Source organism: Miscanthus floridulus, chromosome 5 (assembly GCF_019320115.1).
Source record: "Miscanthus floridulus cultivar M001 chromosome 5, ASM1932011v1, whole genome shotgun sequence".
In the NCBI taxonomy this organism is placed as follows: domain Eukaryota; kingdom Viridiplantae; phylum Streptophyta; class Magnoliopsida; order Poales; family Poaceae; genus Miscanthus; species Miscanthus floridulus.
Genome location: NC_089584.1, coordinates 144,633,056 through 144,656,131, shown reverse-complemented (window position 1 = coordinate 144,656,131; position 23,076 = coordinate 144,633,056). Strand labels below are relative to the sequence as shown.

General features: G+C 48.8%; 4 protein-coding genes and 3 pseudogenes across 4 annotated transcripts; 5 read left to right on the top strand and 2 right to left on the bottom strand.

Moving 5' to 3' along the window:
- On the top strand, positions 1–784 carry LOC136453972 (protein LURP-one-related 11-like). Its single transcript, XM_066454527.1, has 2 exons — positions 1–282; positions 379–784. The coding sequence occupies exons 1-2, from the start codon at positions 1–3 to the stop codon at positions 727–729; spliced, it is 633 nt and encodes a 210-aa protein (XP_066310624.1). The 3' UTR covers positions 730–784.
- A 3,369-nt stretch (positions 785–4,153) lies between these two features.
- Positions 4,154–7,617, top strand: LOC136451062 (thiamine pyrophosphokinase 1-like). Its single transcript, XM_066451803.1, has 5 exons — positions 4,154–4,164; positions 4,394–4,469; positions 5,680–5,774; positions 7,165–7,415; positions 7,502–7,617. Exons 2-5 carry the CDS (start codon positions 4,425–4,427, stop codon positions 7,615–7,617), a joined length of 507 nt encoding a protein of 168 aa, XP_066307900.1. The 5' UTR covers positions 4,154–4,164; positions 4,394–4,424.
- A 582-nt stretch (positions 7,618–8,199) lies between these two features.
- On the top strand, positions 8,200–13,505 carry LOC136451059 (uncharacterized; annotated as a pseudogene).
- LOC136451219 (uncharacterized) lies at positions 9,967–11,038 on the top strand (annotated as a pseudogene).
- Positions 13,506–13,688: 183 nt separating the features above from the next.
- On the top strand, positions 13,689–18,745 carry LOC136455549 (uncharacterized). Its single transcript, XM_066455527.1, has 16 exons — positions 13,689–14,421; positions 14,519–14,663; positions 14,767–14,961; positions 15,056–15,312; positions 15,421–15,449; positions 15,988–16,383; positions 16,501–16,577; positions 16,672–16,787; positions 16,872–16,989; positions 17,120–17,236; positions 17,325–17,416; positions 17,578–17,644; positions 17,745–17,826; positions 17,935–18,026; positions 18,110–18,253; positions 18,461–18,745. Exons 1-16 carry the CDS (start codon positions 14,069–14,071, stop codon positions 18,605–18,607), a joined length of 2,427 nt encoding a protein of 808 aa, XP_066311624.1. The 5' UTR covers positions 13,689–14,068; the 3' UTR covers positions 18,608–18,745.
- A 17-nt stretch (positions 18,746–18,762) lies between these two features.
- On the bottom strand, positions 18,763–19,539 carry LOC136455548 (uncharacterized). The gene has a single exon (XM_066455526.1). The coding sequence runs from the start codon at positions 19,537–19,539 to the stop codon at positions 18,763–18,765; it is 777 nt and encodes a 258-aa protein (XP_066311623.1).
- A 368-nt stretch (positions 19,540–19,907) lies between these two features.
- LOC136451061 (tropinone reductase homolog At5g06060-like) lies at positions 19,908–21,180 on the bottom strand (annotated as a pseudogene).
- Between the last annotated feature and the right edge of the window lie 1,896 nt (positions 21,181–23,076).

The following is a 23,076-nucleotide window of genomic DNA, read 5'->3' as shown; positions in this document are numbered from 1 at the left end:
ATGGCAAAGATCAAGCCATGGCCTGCAGGTTTGTCGTCAGCTCGTTCCTCCGTCGACGATGATGACGAGTGCCAAAGCTGGCAGTCGCAGGGCGAGCAGAAGCAGGCAGCAGCAGTGTACACGGTGTGGATGAAGTCGCTGGTGTTCAACGGCAACGGCTGCACCGTGTACGGCGCCGACGGCCGCGTCGCCTACCGCGTCGACAACTACGGCTGCCGGGGCGGCCGTGAGGTGTTCTTCATGGACCGCGCCGGCAGCAACCTCATCAGGATCCAAAGAAAGGTAGGTTCCGGTTAATTAGCTACACAACGAAGTTACTGTGTCCGACAATCGCCATTGTTTAAACTAAAAGCTCTGTCGCCATTGTTACGCATGCAGAGCTTTTGTATGTTTAGGAGATGGGAGGTTTGCCGGTGCTCCGACGACGGAGAAGAAGAGGCGAGGCCGTGGTTCAGAGTGCACAAGACATGGAAGGACGGCTGCGGCGCCGTCGTGAGGATGCAAGGCAGCGGGAGAACGTACAAGCTCGAGGGGTGCTCGCGCAAATCGGACTACAGGATCCGCAGCGCAGACGACGGTGCGATCGTGGCGGCCGTCGGGCGGAAGCGGACGTCGGCCGGGGTTGTGCTGGGGGAGGACGTGCTGGCGCTGACGGTGGGCTCGGGGACGGATCATCTGCTCGCCCTGGGCCTGGTGGTTGTGTGTGGCCTTATGAACCGCCGCTTGTGATGGGTGGGATCGCAACGGCCGATCAAGAACGGAATTAGTCTTCTTTTTGTGGGTTTTTTTTTTGGAAGATAGTTTGATCCTTAGGGGGGTGTACGTACATTACTGGTGAGAAGAAGAAAATTTATTATAGTATAGTTGGTGACTTTTGGTGAGCTAGCTAGAGTTTGTTCGTGGAGAGGGAACAGTTTGGAACTTTTTCCCAAATCAAACCGAGGGTAATTTGCACCATATTTGTGGAAGATTGTCCCTTTTCAATTAACACTATCAAAGCTGTATGTATCTGGATGTTTCTTCTGTGTCATGAGTAGTAATTCATCTTGTAATATCAAGTAAACTTAACTGCGGCTGTAGCTGGGTTCTCTATCTGGCCATGCTTTACCATGAGAACTGTGTAACTTAATACTCTACTTTCTCTTAGGTGTCGTTTGGATCTCTTTGTTTTAGAGGAATTGAAATTTACTTGATAGATTAGACCATTTGGCCTGGAATTTGATATTCCATAACTTTTTCAAACTCACAAATAAGCCTATCTCAAATTTATAGGGTGGAAGATGAAAATAGATTCTATAGATCACCATGATATAATTCTACTCTCCAACTTATAGCATATTTTTCAACTCATTTCCCTAAAATAGAAATACAACATATAAATATGTCCCTTGTATGCCTAACAATAAATATATAAATATATTCTATATACAACTATATTAGCTTAATTAATTTATGTCTAAATTGTAATTATTAGAATGAATTTAATTCCAAGAATCCAAACGGACCCTTAATAAAATATGTATCCATAGAAATGTGTAGCCTTTTTTTACTTTTGGAAAAGACAAATTCTAGTAACTAGACATTCCTGTCCACAAAATCCTCTGGAATAGCTATGAAGCTTACTTTTGGAAAAGACAAATTCTAGTAACTAGACATTCCTGTCCACAAAATCCTCTGGAATAGCTATGAAGCACGCGAGTAAATTTTGGTGCAATAAAAACTATACAAATCGATGAGCAACCGAAGACTAGTAGTATCATTGAGTGCCATGCTTGGGCTGACAAGCACGAAGGTGGGGCATCGGGCCATAGATCGTGCTAGTGCCAACTGCCAAGTAAAAGGGCTTATCATGTTGACAATGACACCACGTTTCTCATCTGTCTAGGCTCGCTTCGTTTAAAGTTATTTCTCTTGCTGTCATTTCACACATCCAAGCACCACACGGTACGGCGCAGATTTTGTTATAATCTACTGGATCGTGTAAGCTCGGATCTTTGTAAACAAATATATATGACAGTGACCTGTTTATACTATATGACAAAAAGTGCAATACGGTATGAAGGTGCATGACAATTACACATACAAAGAATTTTTGTTATACGTTGTTGGCTAATAAGAAGTTTGGTGTGAGGGCTTTTGAATGGAATTTTTTTTGATAATTCACGATGGAGGTGGTGATGTATTTATCTTTTATTAAATATACAATTGCCACCCCTGCTCTAGCCCTAGGAAGCGGTGTAAGTTGGCTCTCTAAACTCTCATTCCTCTTCCCCTAAAACTCTCATTTCTACGAAACAAACAAAAGATCTATAAACTTTTACATTCAAACTATCATTCCCTCTTTTCAATTACTTCCTAACTAAACTAGTGTAAAATTCCCGCTTTCAATTCCCTTAGAACAGTCCCCACCCAAAAACTATGAGATAATTTATATACTTGCCAAGTCATATAGAAACTACGTAATAAAAAAAATAAAAGAAATCATGTTTCCAATAGATAATATTCAAAATAGAATTTTATTCAATCACTAACAATGCTTTGCCCATATTTGTGGAGGTAGTGTGCACGCATCCGAAAACTTTTCATTTCTTGTACTCTCACTATTCAAGTCGTTCCAGCTATTATAGTGGTGCTATTCACGTTTGTGGATGTAGTGGTGCTAGCTTTGCCCATGTTTGTGGATTGCTACATATATAGAACTATGTACTCTCACTTTTCAAGTTGAAATATATTACTCAGTCTATTTTAGATTGTAAGTTATTTTAGCTTTTTTTTTCTAGAATGACTTACAATCTAAAACAGATTGAGAATGACTTATGATCTAAAACAGACTGAGTAATATATTTTTGTGATATCTCTTGTCCCCCAAATATTTTCAGTTTGTTTCTCATAAATAAAAATTTATACTGTCTCCAATAAATGACCTATAATAAGGACACCCAAACGCAAAATGGGTCTCCAATAGTACTGTATCGGTCTCCAACAGAGTACCTATACAGGAGACATATTTTGGATGCTAGGAGAGGTACAAGCTAAATCTGAGTATCCTCTCTCCAGCAGACCCATTTGCTGAAAGAGTTCTCTTTTGGGTCTTGTTATTAGATAAGACCAAAAAAAAAAAGATATTAAAATCTTTGTCTGTAATACTACCTAAACGTGAAATACATCTTGTATTTTGGTTTCTCATCGTTGGAGATAATCTTCAAAGTGTTTGAGAATCTCTCTCATTTCTCCCATTTAAATTAACAAAAAATGATTGGGAAAACCACTGCCACGTCAGACCAACGAAACGTAACACGCCTTCGAAGCGACGGGGCAGGAAAAAGCGGACTCTGACTTCTCGTTCCACGTTCGTCGTTCTCGAAGAAAAAAGGAGAAACTTTTGAGCCTGCTTCGCCAAAAGTTCCTATTCCATCGAATGTTTAGACACATACATAGAATATTAAATATAGATTAAAAAATAACTAATTGTATAGTTTGTAACTAATTTACGAGACGAATCTTTTAAGCCTAATTAGTTCATGATTTGATAATGTGGTACTACAGTAATATATGTGCTAATAATAGATTAATTAGGCTTAATAAATTCGTCTCACGAATTACCGATGAATTCTGTAATTTATTTTTTTATTAATATCCAAACACACATGATATGACACGTCTGCCTTCTTTAAATTCAGGTCGACTGGATTGTTCCTATTGTGCTCGATGGAATGCACCAGAAACAACGATGTATCCTGTTGTAGTTGTCTCCTTGTGCGCGGATGCGCCGCGAGAGCGACGGAGCTGCTCGCATGGCGCCAAGGGCCTTGCCTAATCCAGTTTCCAGTTGCGTTGATTCGGAAATATGTTTATTGCGTGCAGCATCTGCCTTGCCACTTCTTTGGAATAAATGGTTTAGCTGTTGCTGTTTTCACTCTTGATAAAATTGAAGACGCCCTCCCCATTGTGCTGTAGTTGCTATATGTTGCTATAGAAGGTCCTTTTTTTTTGTGCGTCCTTCCTCTGATAAGGAGTAGGAGACAAGCAACTTGCTCTTTCAGTTCAACGAAAATTTCTAGTGATGTTAAGAATTATGCTTGTTTTCTCATGCTATATATGTGTCTCAGAACGTCTTTATGGGCCACTCTTTTGGCTTTGGTAGTTTGCCATAAGTTTGAGAAACCTCTATGCATTTCTTCTCAGATTCAAAATAAAATGTTAATCCAATCAGTATTAGTCAGCTGAAGATATTGTGTATCTGGGAATATTCTGTCAACTAAAGGAGCATGGTTGGTTGGTTTACCAAATTACCATGCCTGTATTAGTTGGCATGAGATGTATACAGTTTGGTTTGTTGGTACAGTTTGGAAGGATTCAGGGCAGTTTTAATTTAATGTATCTTATCTTCTTGCAGGTACAAGCCAGATGTAATTAAAGGGGACATGGACTCAATAAGGCCAGAAGTGAAGGAGTATTATTCCAATTTGGTAACTCTTGTCTTTTTAATATTTAGCATTCATGGATGAAAATGACAGGCTAATGCTTGGTAGCTCGTACATGAACCATATAGTCCTCCTACATTTAACAACTGTCAAGGACAGTTTCGAGTGCACATGTATAATGCTATCAAAGTTTTGCCATCTGGGTCCACGTGAATATGTTTGGAAGTTCTCCTTTTTTTTTTTTGACATCATTGGAAGTTCTCCTGGGCTGCTGCTTTTGGCAATAACAGACTGTATATCAGACCTTGATCTCTGCTCCCTCTGGTTTCAAATGCAAGTTGTTGTAGAACCTCTGTTTGTCAGATATTCAGTTTAACCATCAATATGTCAATGATTGTGTAGATTGAGAACATAGAATTAGTACTCCTAGATACTTTATTAGAACATAGAATTAGTACTCCTAGATACTTTATTGAAAATACCATTGCATTGTGGGAAGGTTATGTGGCTGGCTGGTCACAGGAGGCAGGTTATAGTGCTGCTCCATGAGGTTGTGAGTTGGTTCAAGCAGGTAGCAATATTTAAGACTTCTCCAAAGGCCAGGGCTCTCTCCACTCCTACATTTAAAAATATATATATATATATAGCATATATTTTTTATTGAAATTACATATGTTCTTACAAATCACAAGTCAAAATGTCACATTTAGGACTGTGTCAATGGCCTAGATGACCTACGTTTGTAATTGAGGTGTTTGTTAAGATTGCTTTATTAATTATAGTAGTATGTGCAGTGAAAGAGAAATGCTGAAATTACTTGCATAAGTTAGGCATATCAACTGTCCAAACTTCCTAATCTGGAATAATATGTCTTGTTTTGTTTTAGATTCTTGTCCAGAGAATCTGTATCTGGAGAAAGAAGTATATAAGACATGCAAACATAATGCTCTATTGTTTCATTTGTTGATTGTACTTTGAATACTGCACCTCCGTTATTCATGTACTTTGAATATCCTTGGGAAGCTCATGGGCTAAGAAATTAGGCACTTTGATATCCCCTGTATTTTGTTTCCGATTTACTGCCTTTGGAGAAAATTCACAGGAGCCATTGGTAAACTGAGTGTGCACACGCTGCTTTTAAGATTCTGCCTCCCGTTCCTGCACCCTTGATACTGCCTTCATACTGGAAGTTCTTTTGTTGACTGGGACTGGAATCTTTCATGACTTATTGATAGTCTTCTTTGATTGAGTGCAGAGCACCAACATAGTTGATGAATCGCATGATCAGGACACAACTGACTTGCACAAATGTGTATCATTTATCACAAGCAATCTCCCTATCCCAGAGAAGTCTAATGTAGTCTATTTATATTGATTAGAAAAACATCCATTATAACTAGGATTAATTGGATCTGTGCCATTATAACTCTGCTGTTTTTGAAACACACCATTACTATTCGCGAAACTATGCCAGTGCCATTATAATTCTTACGAAAGCCGATACATGTCATTATATACGTATGTCGCGTCTTCGGGCCCATGTGCAGGTGTATGGACAGTTTTGTATTTCATATAGACTAAAATACCCCTCTACTCTATCTCACTTACAGGTGGGCCCAATGTGTCATCCCCTTCCTTTCCCATGTCATCCCCTTCCTCTCCCCTGAGCTGCCGATGTCCAACGCAGCCGTCGAGGAGCTCGGCCTCGGCTGCTGTTCCGTGCCCCAGCTCCAGCGCCCTCACTCACTTGTGCTCTCCCTCTTGCTCGCCCTCGCCGCTCCCCATCGCCTCCCTCGCCCTCTGTCCGTGAGCGCAGTCACGACCGCCATGGCCGTGTAGTAGAGCTTCACGACCATCGTTCATTTCCCCACCACCGGCCTGTCGCGTAGCCCCAGCCACCACCACCACCAGCTCCACGACCCTTTCCTCTCCCTCGCGCACTCCAGTTCGAGCCGGCATCACCGTGCTGTGGATTTGGCTGCCCCTGTCCATGGTCGCCAGGAGATGTTGTGCCCCTGACGGGCGCGGGCGGGCTGTCGCGTCAGTCCAGCCGAGCCGTCGCGGGGCGAGCGCGTGCACTCTGCTGCGCCGCCACCGACGAGCAGGCGACCGCACCATGGCCGGCAAGTGCACGCGGGTGGGCCGCTGCGCTGCCGCCGGGTGAGAGCGCGGGGGCTGCCTCGTCGGGCGAGGCTGTGCGCTGCTGTGACGCCACCGGACAAGGAGGCAGTCGCGCAATTGCCGGCGAGCGCACGCGCTGGCGAGCTGCTGCTGCCGTCGGGCTTGCGCGTGGGTGGGTTGCCGCTGGCGAGGGCGCAGGTGGGCCACCACGCCGCTGCTGCACTGCAGCCAGGCGAGCGTGTGGGTGGCGGAGTCGCGCGCCCACTGCCAACAGGTGACCGGAGACGAAGAAGACAACACAGAGAGAAGGTGTGCAAGGCTGACGAGTGGGCCTCATGTGTCAGTGATTGTGAGAGAGAAGAGGAAGGGGGGCAATTTTGTCCATACGGATATAGAGTGCTCTTCATACGTCTGTCAGTGGGCCCAAGTCATCTTCAAGCGTACATAATGGCGTATCTCAAACATCTGTAAAGTTATAATGGCAGTGGCATAGTTTCTTAAATAGTAATGGTGTGTTTCAGAAACGATAAAATTATAATCGCATAGATCCAATTAACCTTTATAACTATGCTATGCAATGTCAGCTTAACAAATTTTACTCTGACTTCTCTAACTGCAGCTTGTGTATTCTTGTTCTTGGTGCACTCGGTGGAAGGTTCGATCATGAGATGGGGGAACATCAATGTATTGTACCGCTTTTCAAACATCAGATCCTCCTCCTATCAGATGACTGTTCAATCTTTCTGCTCCCCAAGACACACTCTCACGAGATCCATGTTGAGAAATCGGTTGAAGGTCCTCATTGTGGTTTGATTCCCATGGGTGGACCGTCAGCTATCACCACAACCACCGGGCTCCGGTGGAATTTAGGTAAAAGCATCACACCCAATAAATCCTTTTTCTTGTATAGTTGTAATGGCAACGTCTAAAATCGTTATACTTCACTTCCTCTTCAGATAATTCGAGCACGAGGTATGGTGGATTGATAAGCACATCTAACATCGTGGATGACGATAAAGTAACCGTGACTTCAGATTCTGATCTGATTGGGACCATATCGCTTCGGAATTGAGCTCAACTTGCATAATTTTGCATGATTCCATGCCCTAATTTTGTCACCTCAGAGTCGCATGTATTCAGTTCAAATTATTCTGTAACGTGGTGTGATATTGTTTCCCCCTGCATTTTGCAGCTGGATATGTCCGTATGTGTGAACTTATTCGGCCTGTTCGCTGGTTGGTTTCTGGGCTGGCTGGTGCTGGTTTATTGTGAGAGAAAAACACTGTTGGTTGACTGATTTGGGCTGACTGAAACCAACAAGCGAACAGAGTGATTATTGCTCAGAATTTAGGAATCCATATGCCCCCAATCTATTCTGCTGTTTGGGCATCTGATCACCAACTTTGTCGAAGTGCATGATTGCAAAAATCTCTTGCATTCCTAGGCCGTTTTGGATGCATTCGGATGTTTCTAGATGAAGAGCCACCATCAGCTCCTGGGACACGCTTTTGTGAGCTACTAGTAGTCCTTATCCAATCACAGCTCGGCTCCATCCTCTCACTGTCACCGGGCCCAACTATTGCATCAGGCTGGACCCACCCTCATATTTTCCGGTGACTCTCGTCCTCTGCACCTGGGTCCCACCACCTTTCCCTCCCGCGCTTTCTTCCTTCCTCCCCAAGACCGCGATTAAAATTTCGCCTAATTCGATTTCACGCAGCAGCAATCGCAAGCTCGAAGCTCTAAAATAATATCTTCACGACGCCTCTGGAAGGTCAGCAGCTAAACCCAGCTAGCCTCCAGTGCTGGAGCCGTACTCGAACCCTAACCCTAGCCCCCAATGGCGGCCGGCGGCGGGGCTCCGTGGGCGGAGCGCGCGCGGGTGGTGGGGACGCAGATCCGCAACAGGTTCCGCGTGGCGCCCGTGGACCACCGGTCGCTGTGGCTGCGGGCGGACGGCCGTGTCGCCACTGAGGCGGTCCGGCGGTGGTCGGATCGCGTTCGGGCCCTGCTGCAGAGGGACCGGGGCTCGGATCGGAGCTCCACATCGACGGAGACATCTCCTGAGGCGGCGGCGAAGCCTTCGTCCAGTGCTTTGAGATTCTACAGAAAGAGAGGTATAGATAAGTGGTTCAATGTGGTGTGCGGCAGTTTTGCACCTGTGAGTTGATATCGCAACTGTTGGATCGTCTTGACGCTAGTGTGCCCACTTCAGTATTGTAATGGTCGCTGGACATAAATGTGTACAGCTTCTTTTAACATTTAGTATCGGTCTCGACTATTGGAACTGCAACTACGCAAAATCTGGTTGCTACAACTTATGTTCTAAGCTTCGATTATGATCTCATGATAAAAATAAAAGGAGATTGTACTGATGAGTTCTTTGTTATTTATCAGTGGGCAAAGAAGTTAATGGGATTGAAGACTCTGTTATTTTCTGGTCGCTTCAAGCATTGGCTGTTCCTCTTATTGGCAGTGCATGCTATGTTTTTATGCATGGCCTTAACTCTGTTCAGGTATCCTAGTTAACAAGAGAACATTTGAGTACTCTGGTCTAGTTGTTTCGCTTTTTCTAAACTCTGAAGATGTGCAGGTTTATGGTGCAGAGAAGCTTCATTAGGCATTACAAGGGAGACCTAAAGGCAAGGCTCTTCTAACGGTATGGAATATCTTTATTGCAACACATTACTCTTATGCGTATCGTAGGGATGTAGCTAGTAAATCTAAAGGTTTTCAGCTATGCTCCTAGTCATGTAATTTTTTATCTTTGTAATTTTCGTTTTCAGGTCAGCAATCATGTGGCAGCAATGGATGATCCATTTGTAATTGCCTCCCTTCTACCACCATCTGTTATGCTGGAAGCACAAAAGCTGAGATGGACACTGTGTGCGACTGATCGTTGCTTTACAAATCCAGTTTTGTCTACATTCTTCAGGTCTGTTAAGGTGTTACCTGTTTCTCGTGGTGAAGGCATCTACCAAAAGGTATCCATCTTATTGTTACCAAGAATTTGACTGTATGGTCTAAACTTTTTAATGTTGATGAACCGATTTATCCGCGTAATTCATATTGTGAAAGCATCAGTATTTTAATTGGGGGAATTATTTATTTGGCACTGAAACAAACCAGTGTTTCGTATTTGGCACTCGAAAATTTGAACTTTCTTATCTGGCATCAAGTTGAAATTTCCTTTCGTAAATGGCACTGCCGTCCATTTAGGACAATAACGGTGTTAAGTGGCTGGCAAAAAGACACGAATACCCTTGTTTATAGTAGAAACCCACGATGCCAAATAGGGAAATTCAAGTATTTTCGTATGGACGGCGCCGACGAGAAGGCAGCGCACCATGGCCGGCGAGCGCGCGCGAGCAGGCCGCCACGCTGCTGCCGGGCAAGCGCGCGAGCGAGCTGTTGAGCCGCCGCCGGTCTTGCGCGCAGGGGCCGGGGGCGCTACTGTCGCGCAGATGGTGGTCGGCCTCGCCCCCGGCTGGCCATGGCAACGGCGAGCGCACGCGCCTGGAGCTCCGCTCCGCCATGGCCGCGCGAAGGTGAGCATGGCCTACATGAGCACGCCTGCTCCACGCCCTTCGTCAGCGCGCCATCCAGCCCCACCCGTGACCGGGACCCGTACCCGTCCCCGTCCCACTTCTTCTTCAGCGCGCCGACCAGCCCCGGCGGCGGCGGCAAGGACACCATCCCCGGCGTCCTCGACTTCGACTTCTCCTCGCGCTTCCCGTCGCCCTCCGCCGCCGCCATGTCCTCCGCCGACGAGCTCTTCCACAACAGCCAGATCCGCCCCGTCCGCCGCGCTGCTGCAGCCGCACCCGGACCCGGCCTTGCTGCTGGACTTCCCCCACGCCGCCGCGGACGCGCGGCGCGCTGACGCCGAGCGGGTGGAGGAGGAGGCTGCCGACGACCGCGGCCGCGTCCGGAGCCGCTCCCTGCGCCGGAAGGCGCGCTCGATGTCCCCGTTCCGCACACACTGGCGGACCGCGTCGCACGCGCCTGCACAACCCGTGCCGGAGGCCGAGTTCGCCGACGAGGCGCAGCATCCGGCGGCGGCGACCCCCGCGGTGTCGCGCTCGTCCTCGTCCTCGTCCACCGCCTCCTCTGCTTCCTCCACGTCGTCCTCGTCCTCCCGGGGATCCCGCCGCTGGGGCGGGTTCCTCAAGGACCTGCTCCACCGCAGCACGTCGGACGGCGGCAAGACCACCCACCACCTGCAGCAGCATTCCCACCACGCTGCTCCAACTGCGCCAACCGCGGCGGCGAAGCCGAGCGCATCGTCACCATCTCCGTCTCCGTCACCCGCGAAGGGGAGGGGTGGGGCGCCGGGGCACCGCGGCGGCAGGAGGAGGTCCGCGCACGAGCGCCTGTACGAGGCGCGGCGCGCCGCGGCGGAGGAGAGCCTCGCACAGTGGCACAGAGCCGGGGAAGAAGGTCCGGGATCTGGGATTACGGGGGCTCGGCCAAATTTCAGGTTTCGTATCTAGCAGACGGATACATTGGACATACAGAGAAAAAACTGACACGGTCGAACCAGTCAACCAACAGATGACCGATGAAAACGGACGGTAGTGCCATTTACGAAAGGAAATTTCAACTTGATGCCAGATAAGAAAGTTCAAATTTTCGAGTGCCAAATACGAAACACTGGTTTGTTTCAGTGCCAAATAAATAATTCTCTCATTTTAATTTAGTGAGTAGTGTCGTCTTGGGATTTGCAAAGGGCAGAGATACTCTTATGTGCCTTCACTTGTCATTTTTTCCTGCTATACTTCTGGGGAATAACGGTGGCAATACATAATAAAATTCAACACCAGGCTTTGCTACATTTTGAATAGGGAAATTGCAACAGGCAGAGGTGTGCTATTTTTTAAACAATTAGCATATGTGGATTTGAGAATTATTCTTAGATAATTCCTTGGTTTAGTAATTAGATGAGAAGTCTCTGGTAGTTAAGGTACTATAGTGAACCCTAATAAGGTATTAATATATTGGTATTCCCTGCTGCATGGGTTCACGCACTTCCTTTTGCCCTCTTCTCATTTATGCAATCATACAATGTTATAATTCCTTCATGCTTTGAATATCATAAGTCATCTTTTTTCTGATCTAAAATCATGGAGTATGATTGATTACATTTGGACCATTGAATTGGATGCATCACTGGATTCGCTCTTCACTTGTTGCCTTTTTTTTTCTTTGTTCAGGGAATGGATATGGCACTTTCAAAGCTTAACAGTGGTGGATGGGTTCATATATTTCCTGAAGGAAGCCGTTCAAGGGATGGAGGGAAAACCATTGCTCCTGCCAAGAGAGGTGTTGGAAGGTTAGAAAATTATTTCCCTCCTATACTGTCCTTTTTCTAAAGAATACTGGACCACAGATCACCATCAGTTTGCTTCTGTCCTCATAGCAAAACCTGCACTCTGTTTAGACATATACATTATAGCCTTGTGTTTTAAGGTTCTTACTTATTGATCAGTTTTGTGTTTTAATTAGTTTGATTCCCTCTTGTTTTACCAGATTGGTAATGGATGCTGACAGCCTTCCAGTTGTAATACCCTTTGTCCATACTGGGATGCAGGATATAATGCCTGTTGGAAAACGCATCCCCAGAGCAGGAAAAAGGGTGTGTGCCCCTAACCTACACGACTCATCAAATGCTGTCATAAAATATTTGCTAAATCATTTACTTGAATTTCAAGGTGATTGTGGTTGTGGGTGACCCAATCAGCTTTGATGACCTGCTCATTGACAACTGTGATGACACCCAACATATCTCTAGAGGGATCTTGTACGACAAAGCAACAGAAAGAATTGGGCAGCGATTGCAGGAACTCAAGGTCGAAGTTGACAGACTGGCTGCAGAGCAGAGATCTGAGCTCCAAAACCACAACGTGAGTGATGATGGATACCGACTGTGGCAGCAGGTTGATTGGGAAGGGTTTGGCATAGGGAGTTCCATGTTGTCATCAGAACCTTCAGCTGTCCAAGTGCCGTCAAAGGAAGCCGAGCCAGAACCGCACCTGGAAGTGGAACGAAGCGCGTCTCCAGCCCCAAGTGCATCAACCTCTTACAATGTTGCTGTTCCTCACTGGTTCCAGCGTCACGTGGATCCTTCTGAGCTCATGGGATTTGCTGCGCGTGGCCTGATCAAGAATGGCAAGTTCTTAGAGGAAGGTTACAGGGAACTCCAACAATCGGCTACTACTCTGAACACCTGGTGGATTTCTCGTGCCAACAACAGCCTGTTCGCTTGCTCGTAAACGATCGTAAATTTTCAGCCGGGAACAGTGTTTTTCTCTTACACCAAACCAGCCAGCAGTAAATAATCCACGATCGTTTACGGCCTCCCGAACAAGCCGAATGCTGCACACCGATGGAGCACTGCTTGACTGAGGACACACCCTCCCTTTGTACATATATAAGCTGCGGACAGTTTTGTTAGGTTCCAATTTCGCTCAGTTCATGGAGTCCATGAAAATTGGAATTAGGGTTATGTGTTGACTGTACAATGTCTTACAGAGGTGGTAAGGACTCGTTTGGCTCAGCTCCGCATGGCTCCGGCTCCGCCTGCCCATGCCCTTTGCACCACTGGGCGGCCTGTAGCAGACAGTGAGGAGCCGGAGGAGCTAGGGATTGGGGGTTCCGGAGCCGCCGGAGCCCTCCAAAGAGGCCCTAAGTGCCACTTGTGCTCTAGGCGTATGATTGTACTTTAGGTAAATGTCAAGGGATGTCATCTTCCATCTACGCAAGAGGAGGAATGGGCAACACGGTATTTCAAGTTATAGGAGACCTCGAGGTTTTGGTACACGTGTACCTGATCATCGTCATCTACCCAAACGCGACACAATAGGCTGTTACCAAAATTCTGAAGTTTCGTCACTGTTCATCTTCCGCCACCGTGTTGTTACGGCACATTTGGCACGTTTTCCCCCCATTGATTGAGAGGGAAGAACATTTTTTTTTCATTAAGAGGAATGGAGGTATGAAAAGTTTTTCATCAACGCTAGGCATGAATCCAAACAGGGCCTAACAGGAACTTTCGTGACTGTTCATGTCTTTACTTTTTCAGCGGTTCAGCAGCGCTAGGCATGAATTCAAATAGACCAAAAACTGCAGAACTCATGGGCCATAACTCAATCTTGTACTTTTGCTTGTTTTTCTTTTATTTTAAAATCGTTTATTTTATCTACCAGAATTTATGGCAACGGCATTATTTTGAAATCGTTTATTTACCAGAATTTATGGCAACGGTAGAAAGGCAGCAGCATCACAATCACAAGCTCCCAACGTTCACCACGCGAGTTTAAACATTTTATAGCCGTTAGACACAGCCGCCCCTTCCCCACCCTCCGCATTTAAAATTTCCAACTCCGCCTCATCTTCTTCCATTCCCCCATTCTCCACTAGCATCATCAATCGCCGCCGCCGCCCATCCTCCAGCACCATTCCAACAACCGCATCCGCCTGCGAGTCCGACTCTGGCGAGCGAGCGCGACCAGTGACAGCGACCCATGGCCCTCCGCGCGCTCGACAACACGATGCCCGTCGCCGTCGAGGAGCGGACCAAGAAGGTGGCTAAGGTGGGCGTCCCCGCCGCCGCCGTCAAGGTCGCCTCGCCCGGGAGCGGCGGCAAGAATAAGAAGGGGAACGACGAGAACGCGGCACCCAGGGCCACGGCCGCGGCGGCGGAGCAGGCCGTCGAGTACATCCCGTCAGAGGAGCTGGCGGCGGCGGCCAGCCCCAAGGCCAAGGCCGTGGGGCTGGTCGCGGACCTGGACTCCAAGGACTGGGTCAGGACCTGCGAGGCGCTCAACGACGCGCGCCGCCTCGCGATCCACCACCCCACGCTGCTGAACCCGATCCTGTGAGTTCGATTTGGTGCTGTTTACATTCTCGTCCGATTTCGATTTCGGAAACTTTTTTGTCACTCGTTTTAATTCGCGTGGCTGATCTTGCGGCAGAGAGAAGGTGGTGCTGGCGGTCGTGAAGACGATGAAGAGCCCCCGCAGCGCGGTGCTCAAGACGTCCATCATGGCCTGCGCCGACATCTTCAGCTCCTTCGGCAACCTCCTCGCCTCCGTCTCCGATATCGCCTTCGACAAGCTGGTACGTGTCGTGTCGCCCTCGCACTAGCACCCCTACCCTCAAGGGGACAGTTACAGATCCCAGTTCGCAGCTGCTGACTGACTGAGCTCGTCTCCGTTCGCAGCTGCTCCAGCTCCTGCTGAAGGCGTCCCAGGACAAGCGGTTCGTGTGCGAGGAGGCCGAGAAGGCGATGCGCGCGATGGCGGCGTCGATGCCGCCGCTGCCGCTGCTGAAGAAGCTCAAGGCGTACGTCCACCACGCCAACCTCAGGGTCAGGGCCAAGGCCGCCGTCGCCATCTCCCACTGCGCCGCCCGGATGGTACGCCACGCGCCCACGCCACGCCAGCAGCTGAGCATAGCCCGCGACGCGCCACAGTTCTTGACTCACACAGCTTCCTTTGTTTGGCACACAGGACATCGAGGCGATGAAGGAGTTCGGGATGTCGGCCCTGCTGCAGGTGGCGGCGGAGCTGCTGAACGACCGGCTTCCGGAGGCGAGGGAGGCCGCCCGCGGCGTGGTGGCGTCGATGCACGCGGCCTTCGCCAAGGATGCCGCCGCGAGCGGCCAGGAGGACGACGTGACCGCGTCCTGGGAGAGCCTCTGCTCGCTCAGCCTCCCGCCCATCTCCGCGCAGGCCGTTGCCAAGATCACCGCCTCCTCCTCCTCGCAGTAGCCACGCATGCGTTGCTGCGTTGTTTGGGCTCGTCTTCCGGTTCGGTTCAGAAGTAGCGCTGCGTGAGTGAGTGAGTGACTGAACTAGCCTAGCCTTTTTGCTAGTTTGTCGCTGCTGCTGCTGCCGCGGCCGAGTTTGTTTGTTTGCTTTGCTCATTCGTTTGTTTCTACACCATGCTATCTCGCATGGTTAGTTCTGTTTATCCCTTCGTGTTATTACAAGAAAAAAAATAACATATCAATTCACATGGCTTACTGGTGTGGTGTCATAACATCAAGCAAAACTTGAAAAGATTCTGGACACATGGAGCAGCAGCAGATATGAACAGGGGCGAAAATTCAGGTTCATAAATAGACAAGCCGGAATAATCTTTGTCCGATCTATTCGCTGAAGTGTCTGTCTACTAGGGAACGGAGGGACTCCTAAGATGGGGTCAAGCTCATCCAGCAAAGCAACCAAACAAACCCAAGCTTCTCTCAATCCCCAAATCTGTCGCATCCATCCATCGGAAAACGACGTCAGAATCGTCCTTAGCCGAGCAACCTTCCAAAAGAAGAGAAAAACAGTCCGAGGCACGTTCGGTCGGTCGGTCGGTCCCCCGCCGGTCAGATTGTCAGCCTGTCACTGCCCAAGTGCCCAGTGGGTTCAATCATTCGCCGTGTGAGAGTGAGAACTGAGAACCCACACGAGCAGCAACATTCCTAGTCGTAGGCGAGCAGCGATTGCTTCAAGGAATCGGAATCCTCCTCCCATCTCTTATCCATACACCCGTGACCCCCCGTCTGCGTCACGCAGGTTTTGGCTACTTGCACGAGCGTCCATGGACGGGAGCAGCAAAAAGGTGGTTGAGCTCAAGGCGCACGGCGACGTCGCGGAGGAGGACCCCGCCCGTCGCGGCGGTCCGGGCACGGATGAGGCCTACGCCAACGAGAAGGCGCCTCGCCGGAGCAGGCGGGTTGCTTCCCTCGACGTCTTCCGCGGCCTCACCGTCGCGGTAAGTGACTCTCTCCGGAGAAGGGTAGTCATAAGAACACTGAAGCTGCTGTTCTGGGGCATCCTGTTGCAAGGTTATTCTGCTGTATATATACGCCTGCGCTTCGAATCGTGAATGAAATGTGTTTTGCAAGTCTATAGGCTCGTGCAACAAAGCTGATTAGCAATTGGTGAACGTGTTTTGTGTTCAGGCGGTTACTCCCATGCTCCGGACGAACTGACTTATGGAGTCGACATGAAGCACGTAAGATGGGGAGGAATCCTCCAGGTACGAATCTGAATGTAATTTTTTCCTCATCTCTGAGCCTGAAAAAAAATGGGGATGCGTGCTATTCAAAGTAATTTGGTTCTTGCTCCTGCAGAGGATAGCTCTTGCGTATTTGGTGGTTGCAGTTCTAGAGATTGTTACAAAAGATACAAAGATTCAGGATCAGTCAAGCTCAGGCTTCTCTATATTCAGAATGTATTTTTCCCAATGGTATGCGAGGTTTGGTTTTCTTTCAAGTTCTGAAAGGTTTCGTTTCGACACACTAACAACGTGTTGTGTGTGTGCGTTTGCAAGGATTGTTGCATGCTGCATTCTAGTGATCTACCTGTCCCTTGTCTATGGTATTTATGCTCCTGATTGGGAATTCAGAGTGCGAAATGTTGACAGCCCAAACTATGGGAAAGTTTTAACAGTACGTGGTTCCTCCAGTCTTTGATGCTGATGGACTCCATTTCTCGCGTTCCGAAAGTTAGCTAATTACCTTTGTTTTTTCCTTTTTTGTGAAATACTACAACTCATCTGCAGTGTTCCCTAATGTCTAGGTGACGTGTGGTACAAGGGGGATACTAGACCCTCCTTGCAACGCTGTAGGTTACATTGACCGCAAAATCCTTGGGATCAATCACATGTACCAGAAACCAGCATGGAGAAGGCACAGGGCTTGTGTTTCCTGACAAAACAAAGCTTTGCTGGTGCTTACTGTTATTTTCAGTGCTTAATTCAGTAGTACTATGGTGGTCCATGCAGGCCTGCACTGATGATTCCCCACATGAGGGTCCTTTGAGAAACGATGCCCCAGCATGGTGTGTTGCGCCATTCGAACCTGAAGGGATACTAAGGTACCTGTCATGCTACATCTGTTACCGTAGCATATTCAGAGTTAAGTTCCTACAGTAGCATTAGTATGTGGTAACTCAATGTTAAAGGTAAATGTGCTTGTATTGGCCTGCTGAATGGCTACCAATTCAGGCTAACAGTATTGCTTTTGTCGATTCCGCAGCTCACTTTCTGCGGTGTTGAGTACGATCATAGGTGTTCACTATGGGCATGTGCTTGTCCATATGAAGGTGATATTATCTCTCATTTTCAGCTCTGTTATGGTGTCATGTCAGAAAGCAGAGGTCGCAACACGCTTAATGACATGTGTTGTTGTTTCTGAAATTCCAGAGTCATACAGACAGGCTGAGGCAGTGGGTTACCATGGGCATAGCTCTTCTTGTCCTCGGAATCATTCTACACTTTTCACATGGTATAGATAAAAGCATACAGATGACCGAAGTGTCATCTTCCATATGAGTTAGCATTAGCACATCTGAATTCCGCTTAACAAGCAGCTTTTTTACACGTTTCCTTGCAGCAATCCCACTTAACAAGCAGCTCTACACATTCAGTTACATCTGCGTCACCGCCGGCGCTGCTGGAATCGTCTTCTCCGTGCTCTACTTCCTGGTAAATGCCGTGTCCACGATTCCGCACATTCTGTGCCTGAATGAAGATTGCTTAGAAAAAAACCGGAGAACGCTTGTTTGCAGGTTGACATCCTGAGCCTGCGCTACGTCTTCGCGCCGCTGCAGTGGATCGGCATGAACGCGATGCTGGTGTACGTGACGACCGCGGAAGGCATCTTCGAGGGGTTCCTCAACGGGTGGTACTACGAGGGCACCAACAACACTCTGGTAAATAAAAGTTACCCCGTTCGTTTTGCTGAAAAACCATGGCTGAAAGAACAGTTCGCTGATTCGTTGTGAGAGAAAAACAAATGTTCGTTCGCTAAAATAGTACGGCTCATAAGACAAGCGAACGGGGCTATTAATAAACAAAGGAGGAGACCCCACCGGCCTGTTCCGTTGTTTATGCTTCGGATGCGACGTCACTTGCTGCAGGTTTACTGGGTGAGGAAGCACGTGTTCGTGAAGGTGTGGCACTCCACCAGGGTGGGCATCCTCCTCTACGTCCTCTTCGCCCAGATCCTCTTCTGGGCGCTCGTCTCCGGCGTCCTCCACCACGCTCGCCTCTACTGGAAGCTCTAGCGAGGATCATACACAGACAGTAGCATGTTCTTGTTTGAATCATATTGGAATTGAACGTGATACCTCAAACTCAAATCAGATGTATATAAGTTAGTGTCACGGTTGTTGGTAGTAAATCACATGCCTGAATCATACGACAACGAATCAAACGACTACTACAAATAGTCTGGCAAACTGTCAGGATCAAAGGCCATCGAGTCATGGAGATCCCGGTAATCTGGCGGGAGATACTGCAACTGATCGCGCCGGCACACCGGGCACGTCGACGCCTTGTGGAACCACGCGGCGATGCACCAGGGGTGGAAGCCGTGCGTGCACCCCGGCAGGTCCGTCACCTCGTCCGCTTCCCGCGACATCTCCTCGAAGCAGATGGAGCACGACGGCGCCTCGCCGTCGCCGCCGTTCCCGCTCCTCCCGGCCGGGTCACCGCCGTCGTTCTCGGCGCACGACAGCAGCAGCGCCTTGGCCTCGCAGTACACGAACTCGAAGCGGACGCTGATGTCAACGATCACCTCGAACGTGGCGCCGCCGCCGCCGCCGTCGCGCTGCACGGCCACGTCGAGGGCGCGCTCGACGCCCCGGGGCACGGCCTTGTCCCAGTAAGCCGGGGTCAGGTAGCGGTACTCCTGCTCCTCCCTGAGGCTGTGCTTGATCGCCCGGCCGATGAGGCGGCGGCAGTCGTCGCCGATCCGCAGGTAGTAGGGCCCGCCGCCGGAGGAGGAGGGGTTGTCGTCCAGGGGCAGCCATATCTCCCTGCTCATGCGCCTGGGACGGCGGACCCGCCCGCTCCGGCCCCCGATCCCGCGCCACGTGTGGCACTCCGTCATTGCCAGGCGCAGCACCAGCTCGTGCCGCGGGCCGCCGCCGCCGGGCGGGCGGGGCTCCAGGTCGAGCCGCGTCGTCTCGGACGTGATCTGCAGATCGTTCGGCATGGGCGGTTCCTGTTCTTCGTCCATTGCTTGCATGCGCGGCGCCTTGAGCTGCGGCGAGCTTGGCTGTGCGAGATGCGGCGTCACGGCTGCTGTTGCGCCCAGGTATATGTATACAGTATACTAATGTAACGAGTCAACAACGGATTCCGATTCCGAGTCACCCGAAAGCCAAACGGTTTGACGGAGCCTGAGAGGAAATTTTCTGGTGTTTTGGTTGATGATGAATCCGTCAATCCGATAGGATTTCGTGGCAGGTGGAATCCAACGCTATTGTTAACGGATTGTGGACGTCTTCGCCTGTCAGCCCGGCTCTCCGCGCTCCCGTAACGCTTGCCATTCACACGACATGCGCACGCCGCGCCATCACCAGTCGCCATCGTCCCCGCACGCACTTTGCTGATGAAGTTCTTGGGAGAGAAGGGTACACCGTACACAACGAGTCGTTTGATTCCATGATGAAGCGGTTCCATTAATTTCGTATGACAAATTGAAAATAATCATGGCAAGATGGAAATACAACGAGCAGATTTATACCATACGAGCAGTTTCGTCGATACAAGGCAGGGCCGTTGTTTGTTGAGTCGGCACGTACGTAGTACAGCTAGCAAGGCCGTATGCCCCCTACGCAGCTATGGTGCGGCCACCGTCGGCGCAGATGACCTGCCCGGTGACGTAGGACGCGGCTGGCATGCAGAGGAACGCGACGAGGGACGCGATCTCCTGGGGCTCCCCGAGGCGGCCGATGGGCACCCGCGCCTCCTCCGCCGCCACCATCCTCGCCTCCGTCTCCGGGTCCAGCTTCAACCCGTTGTTGCTCGAGATGTCCGTGCGGACGCCGCCCGGCGCGACGCAGTTGACGCGCACGCCGTCGCCGGCCCACTCGGCGGCGAGGCTGCGCGTGAGCTGGTTCAGCCCGCCCTTGGTCGCCGAGTACACCGCCAGCGCCGGGTACGCGACGAGCCCCGCGATGGAGGACACGTTCACCACCGAGGCGCCGCCCGCCTCCACGAGCAGCGGGTGCGCCAGCTGCGCGAGGTGGAAGCAGGACTCGAGGTTGGTGGCCATGAGGCGCGCGTAGTCGCCGGGCGCCGTCTCCGTGGCGCCGCGGAACATGGTCTGCCCGGCGTTGTTGACGAGGATGTCCAGCTTGGGCCCCAGCTCCGCCCGCGCCGCGGCCACCAGCCGCTCCCGGTCGCCCCGCACCGACACGTCGCAGACGGACGCCGTGACGCGCCCACGCGCGCAGGCAGTCGTCAAGGTCGGCGGCGGTGCGGGCGCAAGTGTGCACGCGCACCCCTAACCCCGCAAGCTCCTCCACGATCGCGCGGCTGTCAGTCAGAACTCAGAACCATGAGTAACCCAGCGACTGAACGTATGTACGCAGGCAGGCATGAGGCGCGCATGCGTGGACGTGGATATGTATGGGCATGTTCGGAGGAATTCTGGAGAAATTTGGATGGTTTAGAGGAATGCTGAGGGAATTTGTGAGAGAAAAACACTGTTTCAGATGAAAAAAGAAGCGGATCAAGCCAAATTTAAGGGCACACGAAGTTACCCGATCCCCTTGCTTCCTCCGGTGACGAGCGTCGTCTTGCCGGCGAGGCTCCAGCGCTCCTCTCTGCTCCGGCTGGTTGCCGCCATGGGAGCTAGCTCGCACTCGCACATGATTTATCGGCTCTATTTGTGCGTGAGACGAAAGATAAAAAGTCTACTTAATCCCTCCACATATCAACCATGGTCTATTTCACCCACAAACTATAAAATTGTTTATTTTACCCCCTGAATTTTTCAAAACCGTCTATTTTACCCCCTCGGACGGTTTTCGACGGTGGTTTTGCTACAGTAACGGTGGTTTGCTACGCTACCTGTGGTTTCATCTTTTTCTTTTTTTATTTATTTTTGCTGAATTTTTGAAAAATCATAGAAAAATCATAAAATGGAAAATCCAATTTTGTTGTACTCCACATGAGTAGATCTACATAGTTAACATATAATGTGGTATGCTTTAGTACAAAGGTTTTGCTGTACCTTTAAATTAATTAGAAAATCTAATTTTGTCTGTAATTAATTAGAATTTATCTATAACTAAGTTATACATGGTCCAATGAGTACGAAATTTTTACTATAGTTCAAGCATACAATAATTAGCCTACCATAAAAATTTCACCATAATTGGACCACAGAAGCTGCAGCTATGAATTGTTCCAATTAATTACAGACAAAATTGGATTTTCCAATTAATCTAAAACTACAGTAAAAATTTTGTACTAAAGCATATTATATTATATGTTCATTGTGTAGATCTACTCATGTGGAGTCCAACAAAATTAGATTTTCCATTTTATATTTTTTCTGTGATTTACTATGATTTTTTAAAGATTCACCAGAAATAAATAAAAAAGACAAAGACAAAACCACCATCAATATAGCAAAACCACTATTAATGTAGTAAAACCAACGTCGAAAACTGTCAGGGGGGTAAAATAGACGGTTTTAAAAAGTTCAGGGGATAAAATAGACAGTTTTATAGTTTGGGGTGTGAAGTAGACCATGTTAATAGATGAGGGGCTAAGTAAACTTTTTCCAAAGATGTATATATCCCATTGTAGTCGCAGTCCGCGGAATATTTATGCTGAGATTAAGATTGATACTGGCTACTGAGCCTGTGAACGGCACTAGCCAGTGTATTGGATTCTCCATCACAGGATGAAGAGAGATGCCTACTTTGTTCGCCTTGTCTGACGTGCCTTGTGAATATCTACCGTGTCTGTGTGCACGGTGGCGTGTTTTCCAACTCCAAATGCACTCACGCAGGTGGCGTGGACCGTGGCCCGTGGATGCCGCCCGCCCGGCCGGCACCTCTGTTGCGTTGCGGTTTGTGACCTACTTTTCAGTCATGGGGTGTTTTTTTTCTCATAATAAATCAGCTCTACAAATCAACTGCAACAGCAATAAGTCCTGCCGAACAGGGCTGGACACAAGGTCGTTCAACTCGAGGTCTTCTTCTCCCGCGTAGCTAGGCAACATTCTTCAGGTTCGCCGTGGCGTGCCGCTGGTGCCAACGCCGCGCGCTTCACCGACCCGAAATTCCTCCAAGGGCTCTGATCTGTCCGAGGCAGAGAGGATTCATGCCAATTGTGAACAAGGTAGAGAGGATTCTGTGAGCACTGAGCATGAAGGAAATCAGTAACCACACTTGAAAAAAGCAGTTTGAAAAATCATTACCTTGTGTAGTAAACATCACTTATATTAGCAAAAGGTAACAAACATGCATTACTACCATCGATTTAGTGAAATTAGTTCAGAATTATTAGTGTGTATGGCTTCTTTTAACCTAAAGAACTCTCCTCCTCTAGTTTTGATGTGGATAAACTTGTGAGGCTTGCTGAAATTATGCTGAGAATTTTGATATCGATGACCTTACTATTTTGCCAAATGAACTTAAAGCCTTTATGAATTGTTTTAGAACTCAAGATTTTTTTGATGCACTGAGCTTGGAAAAGTTATCGAAAAGACTAAAATGGACAACTTATCAAT

Excerpts from the sequence above, each read along its gene's own strand:
- LOC136451062 (XM_066451803.1), top strand. The coding sequence starts at position 4,425 with ATGGACTCAATAAGGCCAGAAGTGAAGGAGTATTATTCCAATTTG. Across the intron at positions 4,470-5,679 it reads AGGAGTATTATTCCAATTTG|AGCACCAACATAGTTGATGA; the intron begins GTAACTCTTGTC and ends GATTGAGTGCAG. Across the intron at positions 5,775-7,164 it reads AATCTCCCTATCCCAGAGAA|CTTGTGTATTCTTGTTCTTG; the intron begins GTCTAATGTAGT and ends CTCTAACTGCAG.
- LOC136455548 (XM_066455526.1), bottom strand. The coding sequence starts at position 19,539 with ATGCCGAACGATCTGCAGATCACGTCCGAGACGACGCGGCTCGACCTG.
- LOC136453972 (XM_066454527.1), top strand. The coding sequence starts at position 1 with ATGGCAAAGATCAAGCCATGGCCTGCAGGTTTGTCGTCAGCTCGTTCC. Across the intron at positions 283-378 it reads TCATCAGGATCCAAAGAAAG|AGCTTTTGTATGTTTAGGAG; the intron begins GTAGGTTCCGGT and ends TTACGCATGCAG.
- LOC136455549 (XM_066455527.1), top strand. The coding sequence starts at position 14,069 with ATGGCCCTCCGCGCGCTCGACAACACGATGCCCGTCGCCGTCGAGGAG. Across the intron at positions 14,422-14,518 it reads ACGCTGCTGAACCCGATCCT|AGAGAAGGTGGTGCTGGCGG; the intron begins GTGAGTTCGATT and ends ATCTTGCGGCAG. Across the intron at positions 17,417-17,577 it reads GAACCTGAAGGGATACTAAG|CTCACTTTCTGCGGTGTTGA; the intron begins GTACCTGTCATG and ends TCGATTCCGCAG.